Below are 22291 nucleotides of genomic sequence, written 5' to 3' on the forward strand. Positions count from 1 at the left end.
GAGCTCGGCCCTGATTTGCCGCCTCCTGCCCAGCCCTGATTGGCTCCCTAACAGGCCCTCCCTGATTGGCTGCCACTTTGCACAGCCTCTCTGGCCTGTCTTAGCCCACTTTCACAGGGAGGTGGGGCACTCGCCCCACCACAATGACATTTAAGATCAGTGTTGATCCCATCTCCTCTAATCCCTACTCACTCCCATCTCCTCACAATTTAAAGTATTGCCAAGCTGCAGCCTTGTATACTGCAAGCACAGAGTAAAAACAAGTCCTGTTAATAGTAATGATAAGTTACATCCATGCATCCAACAGGGAATAGATCCCTTAATGATTTCCTCACAGTATAGCTGTATGCTTTCAGTGACTTGAAACAAAGGTCTGATTGTTAGAATTACTGTCAAACAAGATCTTAAAACCCTGGAGAAATGTACAATTTTGCTACAGTGCATGTTTTTTCTCTTTTAATGTAAATGAGGTTTGTTTGCGCTGTCTGTGCATGTTACTCCAAGAAAATGCTCTCATTTCATCAGTTTAAATAAGCTTCATGGAACCAGTTAACTCATTGTCTGTTTGTCCCTATTTTAAATTTCGAATCATGGTTTAGCACATGTTAATTAACATGTTTTAACTAACACGTTTGTAAATTTCAATGTGGACAGGATGCCAAGACCTGTTGCTAGTCATGCTTAAACATATGACAGCCTCACTCTGCCTGTGGAGTGTTGTGCAGCCCAATATCCCTGTAGGGCTGAGCACTCTGAGCATGGTCCCTCGTGCCCTCAGCCTGCCTCCTACGCTATGGATGATTACACTGCTCCTTCACCAACAGATTTCTTCCACAGCCCTTTACTGCCCTTGTATGAAAGGGCAGAATGGGGATGAGAATCCAACCATGGAAACTTCTGGTTCTATAGTTTGGTAGCACTGTATATTATTATTTCTAGTCATTGTAGATAATAATAATGCTTTAAACAAGACTCTCAAAGTACTTCACTAACTTGATTTTTTTTCATGACATCCTGTGCAGCTGGTGATGAACCCTCAGTGAAAACTTAGATGGAGAGAATGGTAGATAAGTATTATTATAACCTTTTTTCACGTAGGTCAAGTGATTTGTCCAGGATCACATAGCAAGCCAGAGGTAGAGATCAGAAGTCCTCACTCTCTCAGGGCAAGTCCATAGTGCAATCATGGGTTGTATACCTAATCTCGGATACCATGCGTCAGCATGGGCTTCAGTGTGGGCTATATAAACCCACCCAGAAAATTGGGTAATTATTTGGGTGGGGCACTGAAATCAGTGCTGCTGCAGCTTCAATGCTCCAGTTTCCGAGCTAGATAAAGTATGTTTACACTGCATTTATGGGGTGTGGTTGCAGCTCATGTACACATACTCAAACTAGCTTTAATCTATCTCCTAGTCTATCGAACTGGAACACCTTGACTCCAGATGTTACTTTGTCTTTATTTTCTTAGCTACTTCAATAAATGTTCATTATTTTTAAAAAGTCCCTGTCACGGGATTGCTGGCCCCTTTAAGCGAAATCTGAGCTAAAGCTATCCTAGAAGAGCTAATTTAAAGGGAATGAGCTTATCTAGGCAGTTAGTTGAATAACGAACACCTGAGCCTGATAAAAGGTCGCCAGGGCTCAGTTGCAGAGAGATGCTCACAGAGAGAAGCTCTCATAAGGGAGAGGAGCTCCCAGAGACCAAGGAAGAGGCAGTGCAACCCATGAGCCCAAGGGAAGAGACTTCATTTCCATTTAATAAAATAGAACCCCATCAGGGGAAATGTCTTACATCCCTTCAGATTATGTAGAATTCTTAAGGGGCCCTGAGAGAAAGGAAAGTGAGGTAGATAGTGCCTGCAGTACTAGCTCAGCAAAGATGTGCTACAGTGCAGACACAACTTGTGACAAGTGGTACCAGAAGTGGGATTCTGAGATCATCTCCCATCAAGGAGGGATGACTGAGTGGCACAGTGCAGACACCTTTCTTGGCTGTGAGATTTTGATCCTCCCATGTCAGCATATGGAGGGGCAGCCACAGCTGTTGGAGTTCAGCTCCATTTTGGGCGGGGGGGGGAAAATGTCTGAGCAGCCTCAGAGGCCTGTGAAGGAGGTTCCACAATGGTAAAGAGTCAATTGTCATCAACACCGAAAGGGAAGAAGACACAGGGCTCAACCAACTCTGTTTTGACTATGAGGAAGTGGGGCAGGCAGGACGGGTTTGCCCCTGTAAAAACAATGATTGTAAAGCAGTCCTGGTTGTACTGAGCACCAGAGGAACGGGGGAGAGCCAAGATGTCAAAGACACCCTGCCAGAAACTGCTGGCTATTGTGAAGTCTGAACAAAAGACGGTGGGGACCCAGTTTTGGTGCAAGAAAGTGTGATGCCCCAGGAACAGTCTGTCTTGGTTGCGGGGAGAATGGTCACATAGAAAGATGTTGCCCTGCTAAAAATTTTGACTTCAGGTAGATGCACTTTAATTATGAGGAAGATAGATCCTACAAGACTAGGTGAACATGGAGTAGTCCAGGAAATCAGCCTGGGCATGTAAAATTAAAGGTAGGAGGATGGCTATGGGTTTCAAGCTTCCCATTGGTTAGGGTAGATACCCTCACGCTTCTCTCAGCCCCAGAGATGAGAGTTTGGGGATCTTGAATTATTTGGTAAAGGAACCAGATCAGACTGAGGAACCAGAATGGGTTCCACTCAAAAGAAGGGTTCAACCAGCTAACCTGGGGGACAACAGGATTATGGCATTGAGCAAGCCAGAAAAAAGACTCCACGGATCTGAAGGTCCAAGGAAATGCTGGCAACAAGAGCTATGATGTGACTGTAAAACAATCTAAAAGCTGCAGGCCTTGATGGAAGCTTTCTATCAGGAGTTGGATGGCTGGGCAAAGATTCATGAGGCCCAAATCAAAGAAATTAGGTGGAAGAAATACCCCCAGGCTATGGAGGGTCTGACTACACAGCTAGAATGAACTAGGCAAATAGAAGCAGACCTTGAAAGGGCAAAGCTGGCATGGGAGAGTGAACATGAAAGGCTGACCAATGAGATTAAGATGCCTCTACCTGGTAAAAGAAATACTTTGTACTCATGGAAGGAAGTGACAGAACCACAAGTCAGTTTGAAAAGTGGCTCAGGACAGCCAAATCAATTGGAGAACAAGTCATTTAAGCCAGAAGATAAATTGGGAGACCTGGGAGCCCACATGCAGATGACACAAGAGGAAGAGCCCACATGCAGATGACACAAGAGTCACTGCAGGAAGAAACCACCAGAAACCAAGTCTCATTACCCCAGTGGAAGAGAGAGAGGATGAAAAGAAGTATTTAAAGGAACAGATGTGTGGAGGAGCTAAATTAAACCTTGAGAAAGAAGTCTCCAGCCTAAATGATAGACATTTCCTCTCCAGACCAAGCAGTTATTCCAATTTTTCCTGTCTGTCACAGGGACAAATGGGAAGTACTGAAATAGAAGCGAGCGAGAGATTGTTTTACTGGTTACCTGAGCTGTTCAGTTTCGTCAACAACACCAAACATTGCATCTTTTGTTATTTAAGAATAGCTCAAACAGTAAAATGACTAACACTGTCATAAATATTCTTGGGATGGATATTCCGTTTGTTAGGCTATTTTTCTTGCTCTTTCATATTTTGACCCAGCTGACTAATGCTACTGGAGGCTGGGCTCTACCCTACCAAGCCCTTTCAGAACTGTAAAGAGTTCTATGTTTTAGGAATTGATATTGCTCTGGGTCTTCATTGAAGACCCATTCTGTAATCTCTGTTAGCATCTACACACCATTTTCCTTTGACCCCCAGCATTGGGTCACTGCACCATTATGAGCTGACCAGCAGCCACACATTTCCCAGATTACAGGTTTTGGGAGGGTCACTCTCCCATATTATGGATAAACATAGTGGTATTTGAGACTAAAACAAGAGTTTCTGTGGGACCACTGCCACATGGAATAGTTGCCTATAGTGCATCCCTGCCCTAAATTCAGTTTGAGCCTTGAAACTCAGTTTGAACTCCTCCCATTTCCCATCCCTTCTCTACCCCAGAAAACATTTTATCCACAGAACAGGGCACCCTTCCTTCTCCTGGAAAGAGATCTCCAAGTTTGGTTTACTGCAAAGGGCTATCTCCCTCAAGTGTCACCATGATGTTGTGTGACATTTTAAAAAGTGTTCTTAAAATGATTTACAGTTATTTTAAATTGATTAAAATCGGTTCCATGCTATGACTGAAGAGTTTGAATTCATTGCAGTACACAAGCAACCCCACTGCTCCTGCCCATGAATGAGAGCTGCACAGTGGATCTGAAGATTACCAGAAAATTAGCAATGCACATTTTCAAAAGCTTGACAGCAGGGGAGATGCTAAAGAGGTGTTAGCTGATGTATCTGTTTATATTATTTATTAATGGAATAATTTATTATGCACCCATCGCTGCACAGGTCATGCATGTAGATTCCAAACACAATACCAACGACTGCAAAACTAGACCACCCTCATAACACAAATCCTCTGCCAGTCAGCAGAATCCGCTTCCCCAGCTGGCAGCATATCCCTTAGCGATCCATCCCCCAGCTAGCTAAAACACCAGTGGAGGTTGATGACATCTGAAAGAGCAGAGACAAAACTACCATCTCAAAGTGTGCTTGCAGATGATTTACAGCAGCAGGCAATAATTATAGTGTCTGCACCACAAAGGAACAAAGGCAAACTTCTTACTTTCCCCTGCCAAGCAGCCTCCACTGTAAAATGACAGGCTGAACAGATGTATCCCACACTGGATTCTAGGGAAGGCCAGGAGATGGAGAATCCTTCAACATATTGGTATTCACAGCTCTACAACAGGCCCCAGAGAGCAGGATGATTATTGCCCTAAATGGAATCCTGACTAAGATCCTATATACTCTCTGTGGAAAACAGACCAACTCAGCTTTTCTTTCTAGTGGGCTCTACTGAAATTGAGTTAGTTTCGGTCCCATAGTTACATATTAGTGAGAGGCTAAGCTGGCTCTGCATCTGACAAGCTGATTCTTAACAGGCAGGGTTAGGTAAGGAAGGGCTGTGTGAAGCAGTAAAATTGACAAGATGGGCAGAGTTGCTGAGCTAGGTTGGGAGAACTTGCAAATGAGTTTTCGTGCTCATGTACATCCTTCCCTTTTCTCTTCCACTCACAGGGCCTATCAGGCTTACTGCAGCCCTAGACTTGTAGGGACAACTGCAGCATTGAGAGAAAAGTCAGGATCAGGTCTTTGATATGGCTTAGCAATTCAAACATACTTAATACATTTGAGGGATGTTGGGGATCCAAATTGTGTGTATGTTTCTCTCCATAACGCCTGATTGCCCTTGAAGGTAAATCTTCAAAATGAGTTGTTCTGTCACAGGGCATGTGACCTCTTTCAGGTCCTCTACAGAGGCCCAACCATTATTCCTCCGTAGAGTCCAGGAGGAACTTCACATGTGCAGTAACTCACAGATGTCCTCCTCAAGGGAGTTGTGATTGTGTGTTTGGGGCTGCCTAGCAGCTACAGCTGCGATTTGCAAAGGTGCCTTTGAACACCTCCACCTACATGGAGGAATCTACAGAGACTTTCTTATGAGGAATTTCACTTCGTCATATCTGGCGATGCCATGAGAACAGTCTTGCTGATACTACTGTATGGTGGCAGGTCCTGTCCCAGCTGGAAATAAAAAGCTGGGTAAGCTTCCTGGAACATTTCAAAATTTCAATAATGAGTTCAGGTTTAACACTAAAATTAGGCTGAAGTCTGGGGCGAGGAATTCTTACTTCATATGTTAAGGCCAAGATTTGCATTTTTGGCTAGAGGTTTTGAGTGCCTCTGTTATGAGACCCCGTGAAGAAGGCCTGGTTTGCAGAAAGCACTAGGCACCCACCCTCAGAATATCAGTTCCCTTTAGGGTTTCCCCAATTGGCCACCCAAAAATTGAGCACCCCAAATCATAGTTACTTGGGGAGATTTAGGCCAAACTTTATTTGCCTATCCCCACTTCAGAGAACAGCCACCTAAGTCTCTGCGCACCCCGACTTGTGTAGGAGTTTAACAGTTCCTTAGGAATGCTGTGAACCACATATGAAATCCAAATTTAATTCAGCCATTAGGAGGCATAAAATTGGTATATGTGAATTACACTGAAACTCAACTCACTTTTCTGAAAAGCAGGCCAGAAACTAACCTGACTGCTAAAGGGATACTGCCAAGAAGAAAATTAAATTTTTGCCAGAAAATTGTGTGCCAGCTATAGTTACAAGAGTACTAGAACTAAAATCAGCCCTCTGTTTCATTTGCACATTTGTTAGCACTTTATATATAGTCAGTGTCACTCTTTCCCTATATAGATCTGTACAGGCAGTGCCTTGGAGCCCCATTGACTGTGTGTGAGTGAAGGGGTCCCCAGCACAGAACCAATTGCCTGATCAGAGCCCAAGCTTGTTTGCCTGTTGCACAGAAGACACAAACATCAACAGAACAGAAAACACCTTCCAGCACATCGTTTTTAATGTGCTAGATGAGTTGCTGCATTTTTTCTATATATGTATACTTTTTTCGAAAATTTAATTGGTAGCTTCCCTTTTAAGTATTTAAGAAAGTAAATATTTTTTTCAGTTTAGGTATAAAGTAAAGGTATGTGATTAGCAATCTACAGGTTAAAATCATTTGAGAGGTTTAATGGGCCATAGAAAGAACAACAAACCATTAAAGAGATGAATTGCCTGAATTATGGTCCTCTGATATCAGATGTTCTGCAATAGTGATATTGTCTGAATACCAAGTTGGTTGTATACTGTAAGCAAAGGCATGTGTCATACAAGTTTAATTAAACTGAATAGTTTTTAGCTGTAAAATTAACATTATTCTCTCCCAATAATACTCTGAATTTTCTGGCTGCTTTTCTATATTATGGTAGAGCTACAGATTCCACAACCCAAAACACATGCCAGTGATTTATCAAGTGATTAAACTACACTTTAAATATAATACTCTTTTCCCTAGGAACTAAAAAGAGAAAAGTTTTACAACCTTGGATATGGCCCAATTAATCAGCACTGTATTGATTTTCCAATAATATCCTAAATTAAGATTTATTTTCTTGTTTTGCATGAGACTCCTAAATTGTTTCATTTATAAAATGGGCTATGTTTGCCTCTTTCAGGAAAGCTTATTAAGTTACTAATTACCTTACTTTATTGGAAGATTATTTTGCTCATATTAAGTTAAGAAAAAATATGTATCTTCGCTTTCCACCCTTACTCAGTTTAATGTGGCTAATTTCTACATGATAAATTGCACATTTTGAGTGAATTCTGCATGCATGACTGGGATTTTTTGCTTTGCATCTGGGCCTCTTCTTTGGGGTGTGGCTGCATTTGTGAAAGATACCAGAGTCTTCAGCCTGAATGTCAGAGGTCATGCAAACTTAGGTCTCAATTCAGAAAAGTGAGGTCTCAATTCAGAATTGCTATTCTCAATACAGCCCAAGCACATGCTTAACTTTAAGCATATGCTGAAGTCCTAAGTGAATGTGACTTAAACAGGTGGTTAAAGTTAAGCATGTGCTTAAGTGCACTTCTGACTAGCAATAGATTTAAACATGTATTTGAGCCCAATTAGGATCCAACATTGGGAAAACTGTGGGATTCGTAGTTTTTTGGGGGGCTGCGTAGTTAAGCCTAAATGGTTGGCACTCCATAACATCAACAACCATCCTGGATATCCCAGAAAGCTGACTCCAAAGCCTGGGTAAGTAGGGAAAGAGAGAGGAAACTTAACATCACAGTGAAAATAGATTCAATTGGCAACTGGATTAAACAGGGCAACTGGATTTTAGGGGCTTCCTCTCTCCCTTCAAGGACTAGTGATGATATGATTTTGCAAGTGCCATTTTCCAAACAGAAATCACATTTGATCTGAAGAGGTGGTCATGCTTATTTGTATATAGTGCCTTTCATCCTGAAGGATCCCAAAGCTCTGGGAAGCGAGAACTGTGTTCTGGTTTATCTTGCATGGGAATGAAATGGGGAAAGATGGCATAGGGAAGTCTTTCCTTCTTATATTAGGGGATAGTCGTGTTAGTCTGTATCCACAAAAACAACAAGGAGTCCAGTGGCACCTTAAAGACTAACAGAATTATTTCGGCATAAGCTTTCGTGGGTAAAAAAACCTCACTTCTTCAGATGCAAGTAAGAAGTGAGTTTTTTTACCCACGAAAGCTTATGCCCAAATAAATCTGTTAGTCTTTAAGGTGCCACCGGAATCCTTGTTGTTTTTCCTTCTTATGTAGCTACACAAAGGGCAAATAGGCTCATGAGTTGAGATTTTTAAAGTCCACTAAGGGATCTAGCAACACAAACTCCTATAGGTGAATCACTGAATCAGCTTTGAGAGTCTCAACTTTGGTGTTGCTTCTCCCTGTGGCAATTGCTGCTTCTCGACATGCAGGGAGGCATTGTGTGTGTCTCTGCTCTCCAAAGCAGGGCTGGGGTGGGTCCAAGTAATCAAGAATAAGAGCCACTGAGATAAGTCAGGTGGGTTACCCAGGTTGTTAGCCTAGTGAATGTATTTTGTACTTTCCTGATAACACACCCAGCCCTAGTCCTTTGGAGATTGATGGAATAACTTATCCGAACTGGGCTCAACTGCTGTGTAAATTGTACTGCTGCAAACAAATGATGACGAGAGAGTGTGTGTGTGTGTTATGTGTGTTTGATTTTTAGTTGCATTCATGGCAGCAGGCACCAGGAAATGGAAGCAAAGGGAAATATATACATGAAGAGAAGCATTTACATTTGATCTTTTTGTTTTGTTTTCTCAGGAAAATAAAGGAAAGTTTAGAGTGCTTCCCTGTCAAACTCAATAACCTGATCCATACGCTCGCACAAATGTTAGCCACAGGCTTTGCCAAGTCTACAGCTTCACAGAGTGTTCCTCGGGAATCCAACATGCTGGATGCAGAGAGGTCAATTGCCCGAGCAACCATTTTAGGGTTCAGCAAAAAGCCTGACTCTGTATGTATTTTGCTCTCCGCTTGCCCTCCTTTCGCTTGATCTTTAACTACTCTTCCTTTAGCTTACATGCTCTCCTGCCTCGGTTATATAAAATGTGCTTATGCCACAATGAAAGGATCACGGAATGAGCAGCGGTGCCATAAGCAATGAGATTCTGGAGGGAAATAAAACCAGGCAGAGAGCTATTAGTGGGGAGCCATTAAGGAGAACGGTCCCTGCCCTATAGTGAAAAATAAATCAAGAGCTAATTATAACACCCATAAGGAAAGCACAGTACAAAATTAGGAAGCCTGATAGAAACTGCTGTATGCTGCTTGAATGGAGCATTATTAGTTTTCTCACTCAGTGGTGATATTTCAGTGTTTGAACTGCATCCCATCCAGACAAGATCCTTTTTATACAGCTACGCCTATAAATTACAAATTGCATTATCAGGCACTTTGGAGCTACATTACAGAAAGGTTTTTCTTTGTTGAAATTTTCGTGTAGTTCTGCATGTGCCTTTTTGGCATCAGCCTCTCTAATCATTTCTGTTTTTTCCCCAATGCAGCTATATTTAGTCCAGGTGGTGCAAACCTGCCAGGTGGTCACCTTTGTGGAAAAATCATTCGAACAATTTTCAAAACTTCACAGCCATCTACAGAAGCAATTTCCATCACATACCCTCCCGGAGTAAGACAGCACATTAGTCTTCATTATTCTCCTGTTAAATGGTTCTCGCTATGTACAAGCAAAAATGTGAAGAATATGTGGTTGTTATATTTGCTAGCAACACAAATTCTGCCTAGAAGGCACTCGAAGCTTTCACGTCTGTCATAGAATCTAGGGAAAATTGATCATAGTCTGTTGTGGCAGCCTAACTTTGCTATATTCTAGTTATCCACAGCCACATGTGATGTATACTTTTTTCACCCATTACACCTCTACCCCGATATAACGCTGTCCTCGGGAGCCAAAAAATCTTACCGCGTTATAGGTGAAACTGCGTTATATTGAACTTGCTTTGATCCACCGGAGTGCGCAGCCCCGCCCCCCGGGAGCGCTGCTTTACCGCGTTATATCCGAATTCGTGTTATATCGGGTCGCGTTATATCGGGGTAGAGGTGTATTTTCAAGGCAGATTTATTTCTGGAAGTGGGATGATTTAGCAACAAATGGCTGTTTTTTTCTTTTTGGAGAATACGTGTGCATGGGGGAGTAGAGGAGGGGTTAGGGCCTGATCTTTTTTTTTTTTTCTTAAGTGAAGGATAGAACTGTCATTGACTTCACTGGGGGCATGATTGGGCCTTAAATCAGCTTTCTTTACATCAGCTACTGTGCAAAACTGTTAGCAAAAATACTCTATTATAGCAACACAGGTGTTTACATGCTGGGTCAGATCAAGATCAGTCTAATCCAGTATCCTGTTCCTGACAGTGGCCAGTTGTGTAACAACCCTGAAGCAGATAGCTGAGGGATTATCTCCCTCCTCACCCCCCACATTAGGTCTCCTCCTAGCCTCTAACAGAGAATGCCTTGAGCCCTGAAGCATGAAGTTCAACATCTCTTCCAAAAATTGTATTATGATAATTCTGGGTATTCTTAATATCTATATACATGTCCAATCTTGTTTGTAATCTCACTAAATTCTTGCCCTCAATGACTTCCTGTTGCCAATGAATTCCACAGATTAATTATGTGCTGTGTGGAAAAGTGTGTCCTTTACCATGGCCATGGATTCTGGACATGTCAGTAACATCACATATATCATTACTCACCAATATTGACACCTCTGAAAGCAAAGCAGTCATTCCTTTATCAGTCATGCTAACCCATCCAATGGAATTCCCTTCTCTCTTCAATGTCAGCTGAAGGAAAAGCAAATACTTGACCACACAAATGAGTAGTTTATTTGATCCTAAATACTGGCAAACTCAGACTCAGATGGGCTTGAAAAATACAAAAGTCTCTGGTGTTTGAACTGAAGTAAATGGGCCAAAGTCATCATGGTTTTGACTGGGGATGGGCAACAACCACAAATTTTATATCCAAATTCTGTCTTCCCCAAAAATGTGAAACAGGTTAATTCTAGAGAAAGGTGAAGGAAAGATTCAGATCCCTTAGTTTCTCATTGCTCAGATCTGGAGTTTTGATTGGCAGATTATAATTTGAAGGCTAGTTGCAATATTCTAATTGGGATCTGAATATCTCCAAAGTTCGAGGGTGTTTGAATCAGGGTTTCCATTTGACCCCATTCATAGGTCTAACTATTGAATTATAAAATAAAATTGCAAAAAGCAGCTATTTCTATCAGTGTTCTTCATGAGCACAGACATTTGAAAGGGGGAAAAGGAGTTTTTAAAATTATATAAATCTATCCAAATCTGTAATGTGACTTTTTATTATTCATGTAAAACATTTTTAAAATATAATTTAAAAAGTACTTGCAAGGCTTTTAAATTACCAGGATGTGTTTTCCAGATACCTCAAAAAGTCAATACCTCATTCTAAACCTTTTTAAGAGCTTCATAACTTTGCTATCAAAATTCAGTCCCAGCAATAACTTGTCACCACATGGTCTTGTCCCGAGAGTGAATTCTCTTGACAATTTTTCTTTAAAATGTTCTTTTAAGTTAAACAGCATTTTTAAAAACTGATGTTTTCCAGTTTGAGGATCTTTGTGTATTCCAGCTTTGATTTTAATAAATAAAAAGACAAATTATTTCCTTACTATGGTCTTATCATTGGAAGTGTTATACCAGATCAGAACATTAGTCTGTCTATGTGGTGCACACCTCCAGCACTGGCCAGTGCCATATGTTTCAGAGGAAGGAAAACGGCCTGTTCCATAATGTACCTACAATATCAGTTTGAAGCTGTATGGTTAAAAAACAAAATGACTGATTTTTAACTTTGAAAAGAATTTTCCCATGAATATTGTTACGAACACTAAAAATGGTATAGGTCCAGATTTCCGAGATGATGATTAATAGATTGTATGGAAGAAAAAATACAGCCTAGGCCTGATTTTCAGATGCGCTGAGTACTTGCTACACCAGTGAATAATGAATGATGATTAACGGGAGGTGAGTTCTCAGCATCTCTGAAAATCATTCCTTTAGTGTTTAAACATGTTCTGCAACCCATATTTGTAAGTCAGACCACAGCACTTCCAAAGAAGCACTTATATTCTGTCACTTTATCTACAGAGGATTTTAATTTTTTTTTAACAAGGATGACAAAAAAGGCAGTTTGCACACAAAACCACATATTTTATAAAACAAAGATGTCACTTAACCACAAAGTTTGGAAGCAGATCTGAATTTCCACGAAGTTCCAGGGTGTTCAGATCTGCAGTTTTTGTTTATTTGCCTATTAGAAAGTTGGAGGTCAGCTCCAAAATTCAGATACAAATTTTCGTCAACCTCAAGTGGATTCAGAGCTGGGATTTTAGTTTCAGCTCTACACACAATTCAACAAAAGCAAGGTATTTTAAAGAAAGACTGAACACCAAGGAGGTCACAAGGCTACCCCCCTATGCTTTACTTGAGGTTTGAAAACCATGACCATTAATTCTTGCCTTGCCTCCTCCCTCGGCCATTCAGTTAAAGTCAATGAGAGTTACAGCTGCATTCCTGAGGCCTCAATGTGGCCTCTGGGTTTTGGAGGATAGGGTATTGGACTGGATGTCAGGAAACATGGTTTCTGTTCTTATCTATGCTGTTGATATGCTGTGTGACCTTGGGCAAGTCACTTTACCTCCCACTCTTCGTCCATCTTGTCTATTACAATGCCTCGCACAGTAGAGTCTTGATCTTGGTTGGGACCTCTACATGCTACTATAATACAAATAATTATAACCAAAGTGGTGGAAGTACATTATTTTGCCACTGTCTCTTTAGTTCTTCACCTACTAACAGCAGACAGATCGCTTACTTGAATTTTGTGCAGAAGTGTTTTATGAGGCAGAAATTGCTTCAGGATGTTTCATATCATTAAGAACTATCCTGAAATCAAATCAATGATTTTTTTCATTTTTCCCCTTCCTCAAATGTATATGTTCAAGGGAGAACTTTACTTAAGCAAATAAAAATGTAGGCTGTGATAATTGGATATATGGACTGTAAACTAGATGCTTGCAGGAAGTGAGAAAAAGCTCCTTACCAGGCACATTTTAAACTAGGCTGGACAAAGCACTTAAGAAGATTGTGAGATCTATCCATCAATAAGCTTCCATCTGTAAAGTCTCTCAGTCTTTGAAAAAGTGTTTTACTGCTGGTTGCAATATCTACAATAGGCTTTCAATATCAACTTAATCAATGTATCCTTCATGTAATGACCCTCTGTAGCAAACAAACCTTTTGAAAAATCTAGCAGTCGTTACATAGAGATGTAATTAGGTTTAACTTACTTAAGTCATTCAGTTTTTCACTAGATGAGAATGTCATTTGCCTGCATAGACTTTTACAACCAGCTGATCTGCAGAGCTAGCCAGTGTTTCTCTGTACAGCTGCAAACTACAACTCAATGTGTTGTAATCTGGCTGGCCTTTTAAAAGCTGGTGGCAGCTTTTCGTTGAGCTCTGGAATTGGGTACAGCCTGTTCAAAGTAAGGATCTGACCAGCAGGCTCTCAAAAGTCTGTCCAAGTGTCATTTCACTGTGTTGGACTGCTGGCTGGCTCGCTACTCATCTGAAGCTTTCAGGTGTCTCCTGAGAGGATAAACAGGGTTATGCTGGAAAAAGGAGAATGTAAATGAGTCATTTTTAAATGCCTGGAGTGGTGATGAGAAATTTAATACAATCAAATTGAAACGTCCACTGTTGTAAATCATGGAGACGAGAGGATACAAAGCATAATATTAGTTTAACAATCTCATCTTAATATTAGTAATCCATATCTCAAAACCTTCACATGCAATTTAGACCAGATAGCTCTTCTGAGATGCACAAGACACTCCCTCATCTTGAGAGAGAAATAGTCCTTCCAGTTCAAGGTTAATGTAATCCAATAAGGTGCACTATTAGAAAGCTAACCTTCTGGCTGATCGAGCCATGCTTTGCCTGTAAAGAAGGGAGAGGAATGTAATGATTTAAATGTAGCTTTTATAACACACTTAAGTAGGGTGACCAGCTGTCCCGATTTTATAGGGACAGTCCTGATATTTGGGGCTTTTTTTTTAATATGGGCTCCTATTACCCCCCATCCCCTGTCCTGATTTTTCACACTTGCTATCTGGTCACCCTACACTTAAGTGAAAAAAATATTTAAAATATTAGGTATGTTCAATAGCTATAAAATTTAAAGTTCGTACAGGATCATGACGTAGAAAATTACTAGATTGTTTTTTAATTATTAAACCAAAGTAAAATTAATATTAATAAAATCCAATCAAAGAGCATTATTATCTATTGTGTTTTCATATACTACTTGTTTTATGGTAACACCTACAGGCCACAGTGGGGATCAGGGACCCATTGTGATAGGCCCTGTACAAACACCTAATATGAGACAAGACCTTTTCTGAAGAGCTTACAATCTAAATAGACAGAAGAGATGGGGGTTGGAGACAAGGGAGGAAGCAAAGCTACTGATGAGAGGCTGCAAGATTTCATTAATACTTTTTTGTCATTCATTATTATTATTAGAAACCGTAGTATTTTATTACAGTAGGCCTAGAGCCATCAGCTGACATCAGTGCTAGGCACTGTACAGTCACAAAGACAGTCCTTTCCCTGAAGCACTTAGAGCCAGACTTTTAAAGGTATATAAGCATCTAAAGATGCAGATAGGTGCCTATTAGGTGCCCTAAATACCTTTAAAAATCTGGCCGTTTCAATGAAATCAACAGACAAAGGACGGGATGGGAAAGAGAGACACAAAGCTGAAGCATCTTGCTGAAGGTCACACAAGAAGTCATTATCAGAACCTCGGTCTCCGGAGTCCAACTCTAGTGCCCCACCCTCTAGACCACAGTCCCTCTCCTTAAATAAAAATAATAATTAAAACAAAATCTTAAAGATGTCCTGCTGTTCTTATGTAGCATAGAGTAAACAATATAATATTTTTTCAGGAGAAACTATTTGCAGGAGAAATAAAATGTCTACATGTTCTCTGTTTCAGGTTTCCGCACTGGTGGCATTTACCTTTTACAGATCTTGAACACAAAAGAATGAAAGACTTAAATCTCTATGTGAAGCAGTTATTGAATGGATCCAGCAGCCTGTCTAATGTACGTGATCATTTTCCATATAATAGCTTATATTGTTTTTAGCAGCTTTCTGCCAAACAAATCCCAAAGCTGTCTACAGCCTATATAAAATGACAACTCCAGACAGTGCTACACCCATTTCTGAGGCGGAACAATTATATAATTTAACAGGACTAACCACCCACAGACAACAAAGCGATTGAAAAATAATTGATTAGAGCTGGCTGGGAATTTTTTGACAGAATATGTTTTCCATCAGAAATGGTGATTCAGGGAAACCAAATCTTTTTGGATTAGTTGCAACAATTTCCTAATTTCAGAATTATTTTGGGGGGGAAAAAAGTTTTGAAATTGTGAAAACATCCCATTTCAACATTTTCTAAACAAAAGGTTCTGGTTTTTGGTTCAAAATGACTTTACATTTAGAAATGTAAGTTAATAGTAAAAAACAAAAAAGAATGTTAAAGGTCAAAATCAAAACAGAATGTTTCAAAACTATCAAAATGAAACACTGAAATTACCTAACAGAAATATTTTTCTGATTTTAGGGTCATAAAAATTTTGAGATTTTGACTTTTCATCTGATTTGGAATGGACAATTTTTTAAATCTTGAAAATTTTTGCTGGACAGGAAAACTCACCCAGCACAATAATTTATGCAGCTGTGCCCACACAGTAGAAATGTAAGAGGAAAGGGAAGTTAGCCAGGTGAAATAACAATCAGAGCTTGTTTTCTTTTTAATAATAATGCATAATCCTAGATTGGAGATCAGCAGTAGATAGGAACTGTCAGTAGGTTTCCAAAGATAGCCAGCATCCACATGATAAAGCAACACTCAGGCTTGGAGAGGAGACTTCAGACTCCAGGTCAGTTCAGTCCTTGGCCTCTCTACTGAGATTGCCAGTAAAAATTCAGAGTTTTGGGGTTAGATTTTATGTGATGTATAGACCCTGCCCTACAATGCAATGGGACTAAGACCACCAGTTTTTCACATGAGCTCTTTTTGGTCATTAGTGATCTTAGGATGTTTCAGGCTAGTGTCTTAGAAGTGAAAGTCTCTGTGTCTTAATTGTGCTCTAGGCCTACCTCAGGGAGACTGGCTTTCAATTTGGGCCAGGCACTACAGTGCAAAAACTATAACATGGTCTACACTAGGGAAATTAAACTGGTAGAAGCCACTTGAATATTTGCACAGACGATCTGTACCTGCCAATAGCGGGGGTGAGGGGGGAACGGGCAGAGTTAGGGCAGTGGCTTCAGCCGATGTTAGTGAGCATGCGTAGTACAAGCCAAGCAGCTGCATGCCCTCCCATACACACACATTGCCTCTGAATATTTGTAAAATCCTTTGTGTCCGCACACAACCCCCCCCCCCCCAGAAATGGTCTAATAGCCAGTTAGAACACATTGCCGCTCATCTTGTTTAATAATTCATCTAATCCTCCCATTACCATCCCACAGAGCACTAGTGGCCTTGAGTCAGCTCCCAGAATGCACTGCTGCTGGGAGCTGAGTGGGAATTGCAGGGTAGGTACCCAGAGAACACTGTAAATTAAACTGTTTAGAACAGTGCTCTTGTGGATAGAGGGCAAAACTTAAACCGCACAAACATGGTTAGTGTGGATGCACAATTTACCAGTTACCAGTGGTTCAGCTGATACATAGAGTTCAGTTCAAGTGCAGACAAGAACTGTGAGCCAAGGAGATGAGAGTTTAGGGACAACTATTAAAATGACAGAGAAACTAATCTTTAACAGTAGAATATGTGCTGTAGTTAATGGAGTACAAGACTCAGTGGGCCATATTAATGGAAGGAATAATAGGTGGATAGTTTTCATCTGTAAAATGTTACTGTATATTATCTTCCTACCCATTATGTATCTAACCAGTAATTCTAGTGATCATCTTTATATAGTCACTGGTGTTCCAAAACCACTGAATTGTGATGTTTTACTTTAATGTAGCTCTCTTGCCAGGGGATGTTAGATATTCTGAACATACTAACATATTTAGATCAAGGAGACTGGTTCAGTGGGTAATTTTCTTTATATTAATGGCTGAGAGATCCATGTTTTTTAAATAGTATCAACTTTCCCTTTCCTCATAGTGGATGTTTGGTTAAGTTCGAAGCAGAAAGTATTTGTTACAATCATTTTTTATCAAGAAAATCTCCTATTTATTTGCTTCTGTCTGTCTTCTCATCTCAGACAACTTTCCAGTCAAATCTGTCCTTTTTTTCATGCGACTAGAAAGCCTAGTCTAAGCCAAATCTAATGATAGTTCTCTGTTCAAGAGTTACTTGTATTTTTACTATGCATTAGTAAAAATGTGTAGTAATAAATAATTAAGGAGTTTGTGAAGAATAAATGTTTGGTGTGCCTTGAAAGTGCAGATGCCTATAGAATGAAACTCTTTGTCTTTTACATCTATTGACTGGACAATTTTTGTCCTACTGAATTGTGTTTTAGCCAGGTTGAGACCTAGGGCGTGGGCTCAGGCTGTGGAGACCCAAAAAGTGGAAGAGATTTTAATTATAAATACCTCTGTCTACCATTTCTAAACTGATTAACTTGATTGCCTAGACATAAATTGTCACCTTGTGCAACTGTGAAAACTCTTGTTCTGCTTTTGCAGGAGGTACTGCAAACTCAGACTTATCATTATGTAACTAAAAAATCTAGAATTAAAGAGAATTGGACTACACTCAGCTTTCTCACTGACTCATGTGAGTGCATACTTTTCAGACCAAACTAAGTGCCTATTACTGAAACAGTGTTATGTTTAAGACTGGCCTTTTCTGTTAAATGATTTAACATGGCAGGGGGAGGGAATATACAGTATATTCACATACTGTGACAGGGTCTATAAACCCCACACTAGACTTGAAGGGGTTAAGGAGCAGTTCTTGGCCCAGGTGACAGAACTCCCCTACACCTGCAGAGCCTGATCCGACTGGAAGAGGAGTTTAAAAGGGAACCAGACAGTTCAGATGGGAGGGCGAACATACCTACCCTGAGAGCTCCTGAACAAGGGTGCCACAGAAGGCCTCACTGCAAGGAAGGGGTTAGCATCTGAGCGCAGCTGGGCTGAAGGTTCAAATTTTTGTTTGTTTTGTGTTGTTTTGCTGTCTTATGTTAGAGTTTGAGCGTTTGGGGAGAGGTGAATGGTAGGAAATGACCCAGGGAGGCCGCCTCAAGGCGCTCTAGGGCACTTGATATTGTTGTCTCTCATAGGACCCTGGGCTGGAGCCGGGTGGAGTGAGGGGGCCTGGGCTTCCCTACCAAGCACGCTTGTTGAAGAAGGGCATAAACCTCCCTTCCACCCCTCCTCTCCAAATTAAGGAGAGGACAGAGGTGCTGAGAGCCTTGGGGAGAGGATAAGCCACCTTCAGGAGTCCCCAGCTGGGCTGAAGACCCTTGGGACTCTATATAATTTCCCTACACGTCCTTCCTCTGTATTGTAATTTTGCACCAATTATATCCTGGTTGGTTGGTTAGTTGCATATACTGGGGCAATAACCATGGATAAACATGAGAACATGTTCAGAAATATTTGGACTCGTGCAGTTTTGCCTTATTAAATGACAGCAGCCAAGTGATGTCTTATTGTGGGAGAGCAATCCAGAAACTAGTTGAAACATCAAGACACAATAAACTGAAGGTTTGAAACATGGGAACAACAAAATTACACATTATCTCAGTGTAAATCAAATCTATGACATTCACAGACAGCCCTTTTTTTTCATGCCCGCTGCTAACTCTAGCTGAGTGATGGGCTAAATGGAGGTTGCAGGTCCATAACAACCCAAAAGCCATAATATATAAAATAAATTAGGGCTGTCACAGTGGCTCATCGTTTTAATGCCATGCTGTAGGAGACTGTCCACTCCCTAAGGAGTCAAAACCAAATTAAGGGACCATTAATTGAGTCAGCTCTTGGGTCCTGTGTCAAGCAGCAACATGTCAGTTGTTGACTAAGGTGATTTTTTTCTGCGTAGTTTGAAGGGAGAAGTTGCAGCTGTCCCTGGCCTACAAAAAGCCTAACTTCAATTATGGAACTGAATATAAAGTAATGTTAATTTATCAGTCCTCAATATTTTGTATAAATAGGAAACTAGCAATCTATGTACCTGAGTGTGTGTGGGGGTTTGCTGTTTATAATTCATAAACTTACTATGCTGGGCATGGATTATTTTCTCATCTCTTCTTGTTTAAAAAATATGTGGTGTTTATTTTGGTTTCCATATATTGGATTTACAGTGTGCTCATGCAGCTCACAGATTTTAGATTTCAGTTCCTATCCTGCCAAAATGTATGTGTTTAATTAAACATACCTGATTTGTCCCATTGAGTTCATGCAGAAAGGTTTTTGGTTTGTTTTGGGGGGCAGATGGGTTGGGTTTTCGAAAATTTCATAGAAAGCTCAATTAGCAAAACTACACTACCTTAGCTGTGGGGAAGGTGAAGTTTGTTTGTTTGTTTGTTTTCCTGTGTGCAATTGTTTTTACTTATCCACAAGATACTTCTAAAAACATTGGGCCAAATTCAGTATTAGTGTAAGCACCTAAAAGTCCATTGATTTCATTGAAACTGTACTGCTAATATCAGATGTGATTCTAGCACATTGAAACATACAGGGCCTGATTTTCACTTCTACTGAAGTCTTTTTACACCACTCTGGTAATGTAAAGATGCTTTCCAGTGGGTGTCAATTGAAATGGCTGTAAATTACATAAGTCCCCACTTTAAAACCTTACTATAAATGAGAAACAGGCCGATAATTTTGCACCTTTTGCTAGTCTAACTAATGCTTTGCAATATCAAAGTAATTAAGATTGAAAAGGGACATACCTGTATTTTTAATGATTTTCACATCTTTCTTTTACTTGAGCAAAGAAATCCCTCATAACTATAGCAGAAGGTTATATAACCTCCAGGGCCAAATTCTCCCCTCATGTAGATAGTGGCGTAAATCCAAAATAACCCAGTGATGTCACTGGAGCTACTCTGGGTTTACCAATGCAAGTGAAATCAGAAAATGGCTCCAGCGTTCATTTCATGGGGTCTCGCTAATGTGATGGAAATAATGAGGGTCTGAAGTGTGTGGCTCCCTTGAATTGTCACTTTTCATGTACACACTGCAATCAAGCAGAGCCAAAATAGATAGGGCTCAAAGTCTCCTATCTTCCCCTATCATTTCCTGAAGATGTCATAGCTGCAGCAGGGTCAGCTTTTTCTGATTTATTTCTTTCCTGCTGCTTCTCTGGCCTGTTGAACTATAACAGAATCATGGGAGTTCTCTGACTCCAGACCTACTCTAACACGAGTAGAGAAGATAGGCAGACAGCTGAAAAAACAGATCAGGTTGATTCTTTTTCTACTGGAATTATTGCTGGCTAGAAATCTGACTATGATTAATTTATTTGCCCAAGTATTAAGATAATTTTTGCTTAGGCTCCTGTAGAGGTGCCTGGCCAAAGTCTACTCTGTTACACCAGTGTAAGTCCAGAATATATACACTAAAGTCAGTAGAATTAGGAGTTCTAGATTTATACCAGCGTATCTGAGAGCAGAAATTTCGTCCTTTCAGTTTTAACAGCTGAGCATATTGATGAATTCTGAACAGAGACACACCCACAGCTCAGGTACATAGATTTCCCTAATAGAATATTCGACTTTTTCATTCAACCGGGTGAACATCAACCATTAAACGTTACAGATTATATTTTTATTAGATAAAAATAAGACCAATGATGGGAGATTTGCCTGAAATTCCTAGTACAGGCATTGTTTTAAGGGACTTAAACTAAACTTACTGACCTGGGGAGAACATTTCTCTCTGTGAAAGAGTAGTTGAGTGTTCCTGGTCAATTCACTCCTTGGCTTATATTGAAATTGACAACACAGGGGTCAGTTACTCATGATGATGTGTCTTTGTAACATGAATACCTGGAAATGTACTGAGGCCACCAAAACCATTTGAACAACACCAAACACTTCTGATCACTAGCAGTTAATCTTTAATGGAATGCAGGCGCTCAACCATTTACAAAACATACTATATGTGTTCATTTAACATGTGCTGTCTCAGGCTCTAATACATCAGTCTGTCCCTGTTCAGCAAAGCATTTAAGCACATGCTTAAGTCCCATTGACATTGACTGCAATTGGACTTAAGCACAAGCCTAAAGTTAAGCATGTATTTGTGTCTTGCTGAATAGGGATGAACCTAAACGTGTGTTTAAATTATTTGGTGAAATGGAGACTTAATGAGCGTGTCCTGTACTATGCAGATGTACTCCCAGTACTTAAGATCCCAGCCTCCACTCAGTTTGCCGAGCAGTTGCGGTCTCTCAAGCAGTTATGGGCTGGATGCCTATTACAACAAATACTTTGGAGATCTTTTCCTTGGCCTTGGCAGCGTTTTCACGTGCCCTATGTGGACTGCCCAATCTGCTCTTTGGTCCTGGGCTGTCAGAGGCCCTTTTTTTTCCTTTTCACTTGTCAACACTAACCTTTCTTGTCTTCCTATTTGTGTTGTTACCATGCTGGGTACATCATTGTTCTCTCTCTCTCTCTCTCTCTCTCTCTCTCTCTCTCTCACACACACACACACACACACAGCAAAATTCATGCCTTGAAATCAATAATGAGGCAAATTCATGCCTTGAAACGAATAATGAGGCACCAGGGATGAACAGTGCCCTTTATGTTTATGCCTGTCATGGGATTTTGCACCATTTGCCATGTGCTCTTAAATGATGCTGCAGGTACTAGTGAAAATGAGAATTTGCAATTATGGTAACCTGAAATAACCCTCTGCTCTTCCCACTCAGTACTCTCCCTGTGTCACCAATATAAATCTACCCATCTAGTGTTGAAAGAGAAAGCAAGAGGAAGTAGAAAGACAGAACACTCAGTAAAGAATTTTTATTTCCCTTTCAAATGTGTTAACATACGGTATTCTTCCTTCTGCCTCCTCATACCTGTCCTCTCGAGTTTGTGAAGGTGGGATGACTACTTACATTTATCTGCTTTCTTTTCATACTGTT

The 22291-nt window shown here is 40.4% G+C and overlaps 1 protein-coding gene across 1 annotated transcript in view; it reads left to right on the plus strand.

Moving 5' to 3' along the window:
* PIK3C2G (phosphatidylinositol-4-phosphate 3-kinase catalytic subunit type 2 gamma) overlaps nt 1–22291 on the plus strand; it is a 311474-nt gene that overhangs the window by 229033 nt on the left and 60150 nt on the right. The window contains exons 27-29 of the mRNA XM_026652203.1: nt 8858–9050; nt 9601–9722; nt 15152–15260. Of these exons, the coding sequence (XP_026507988.1) occupies nt 8858–9050; nt 9601–9722; nt 15152–15260 (424 nt within the window). The remainder of the gene's footprint in view (nt 1–8857; nt 9051–9600; nt 9723–15151; nt 15261–22291) is intronic.

Source organism: Terrapene carolina, unplaced genomic scaffold (genome assembly GCF_002925995.2).
Source record: "Terrapene carolina triunguis isolate 2854851 unplaced genomic scaffold, T_m_triunguis-2.0 Scaffold112, whole genome shotgun sequence".
Classification (NCBI taxonomy): Eukaryota; Metazoa; Chordata; order Testudines; family Emydidae; genus Terrapene; species Terrapene triunguis.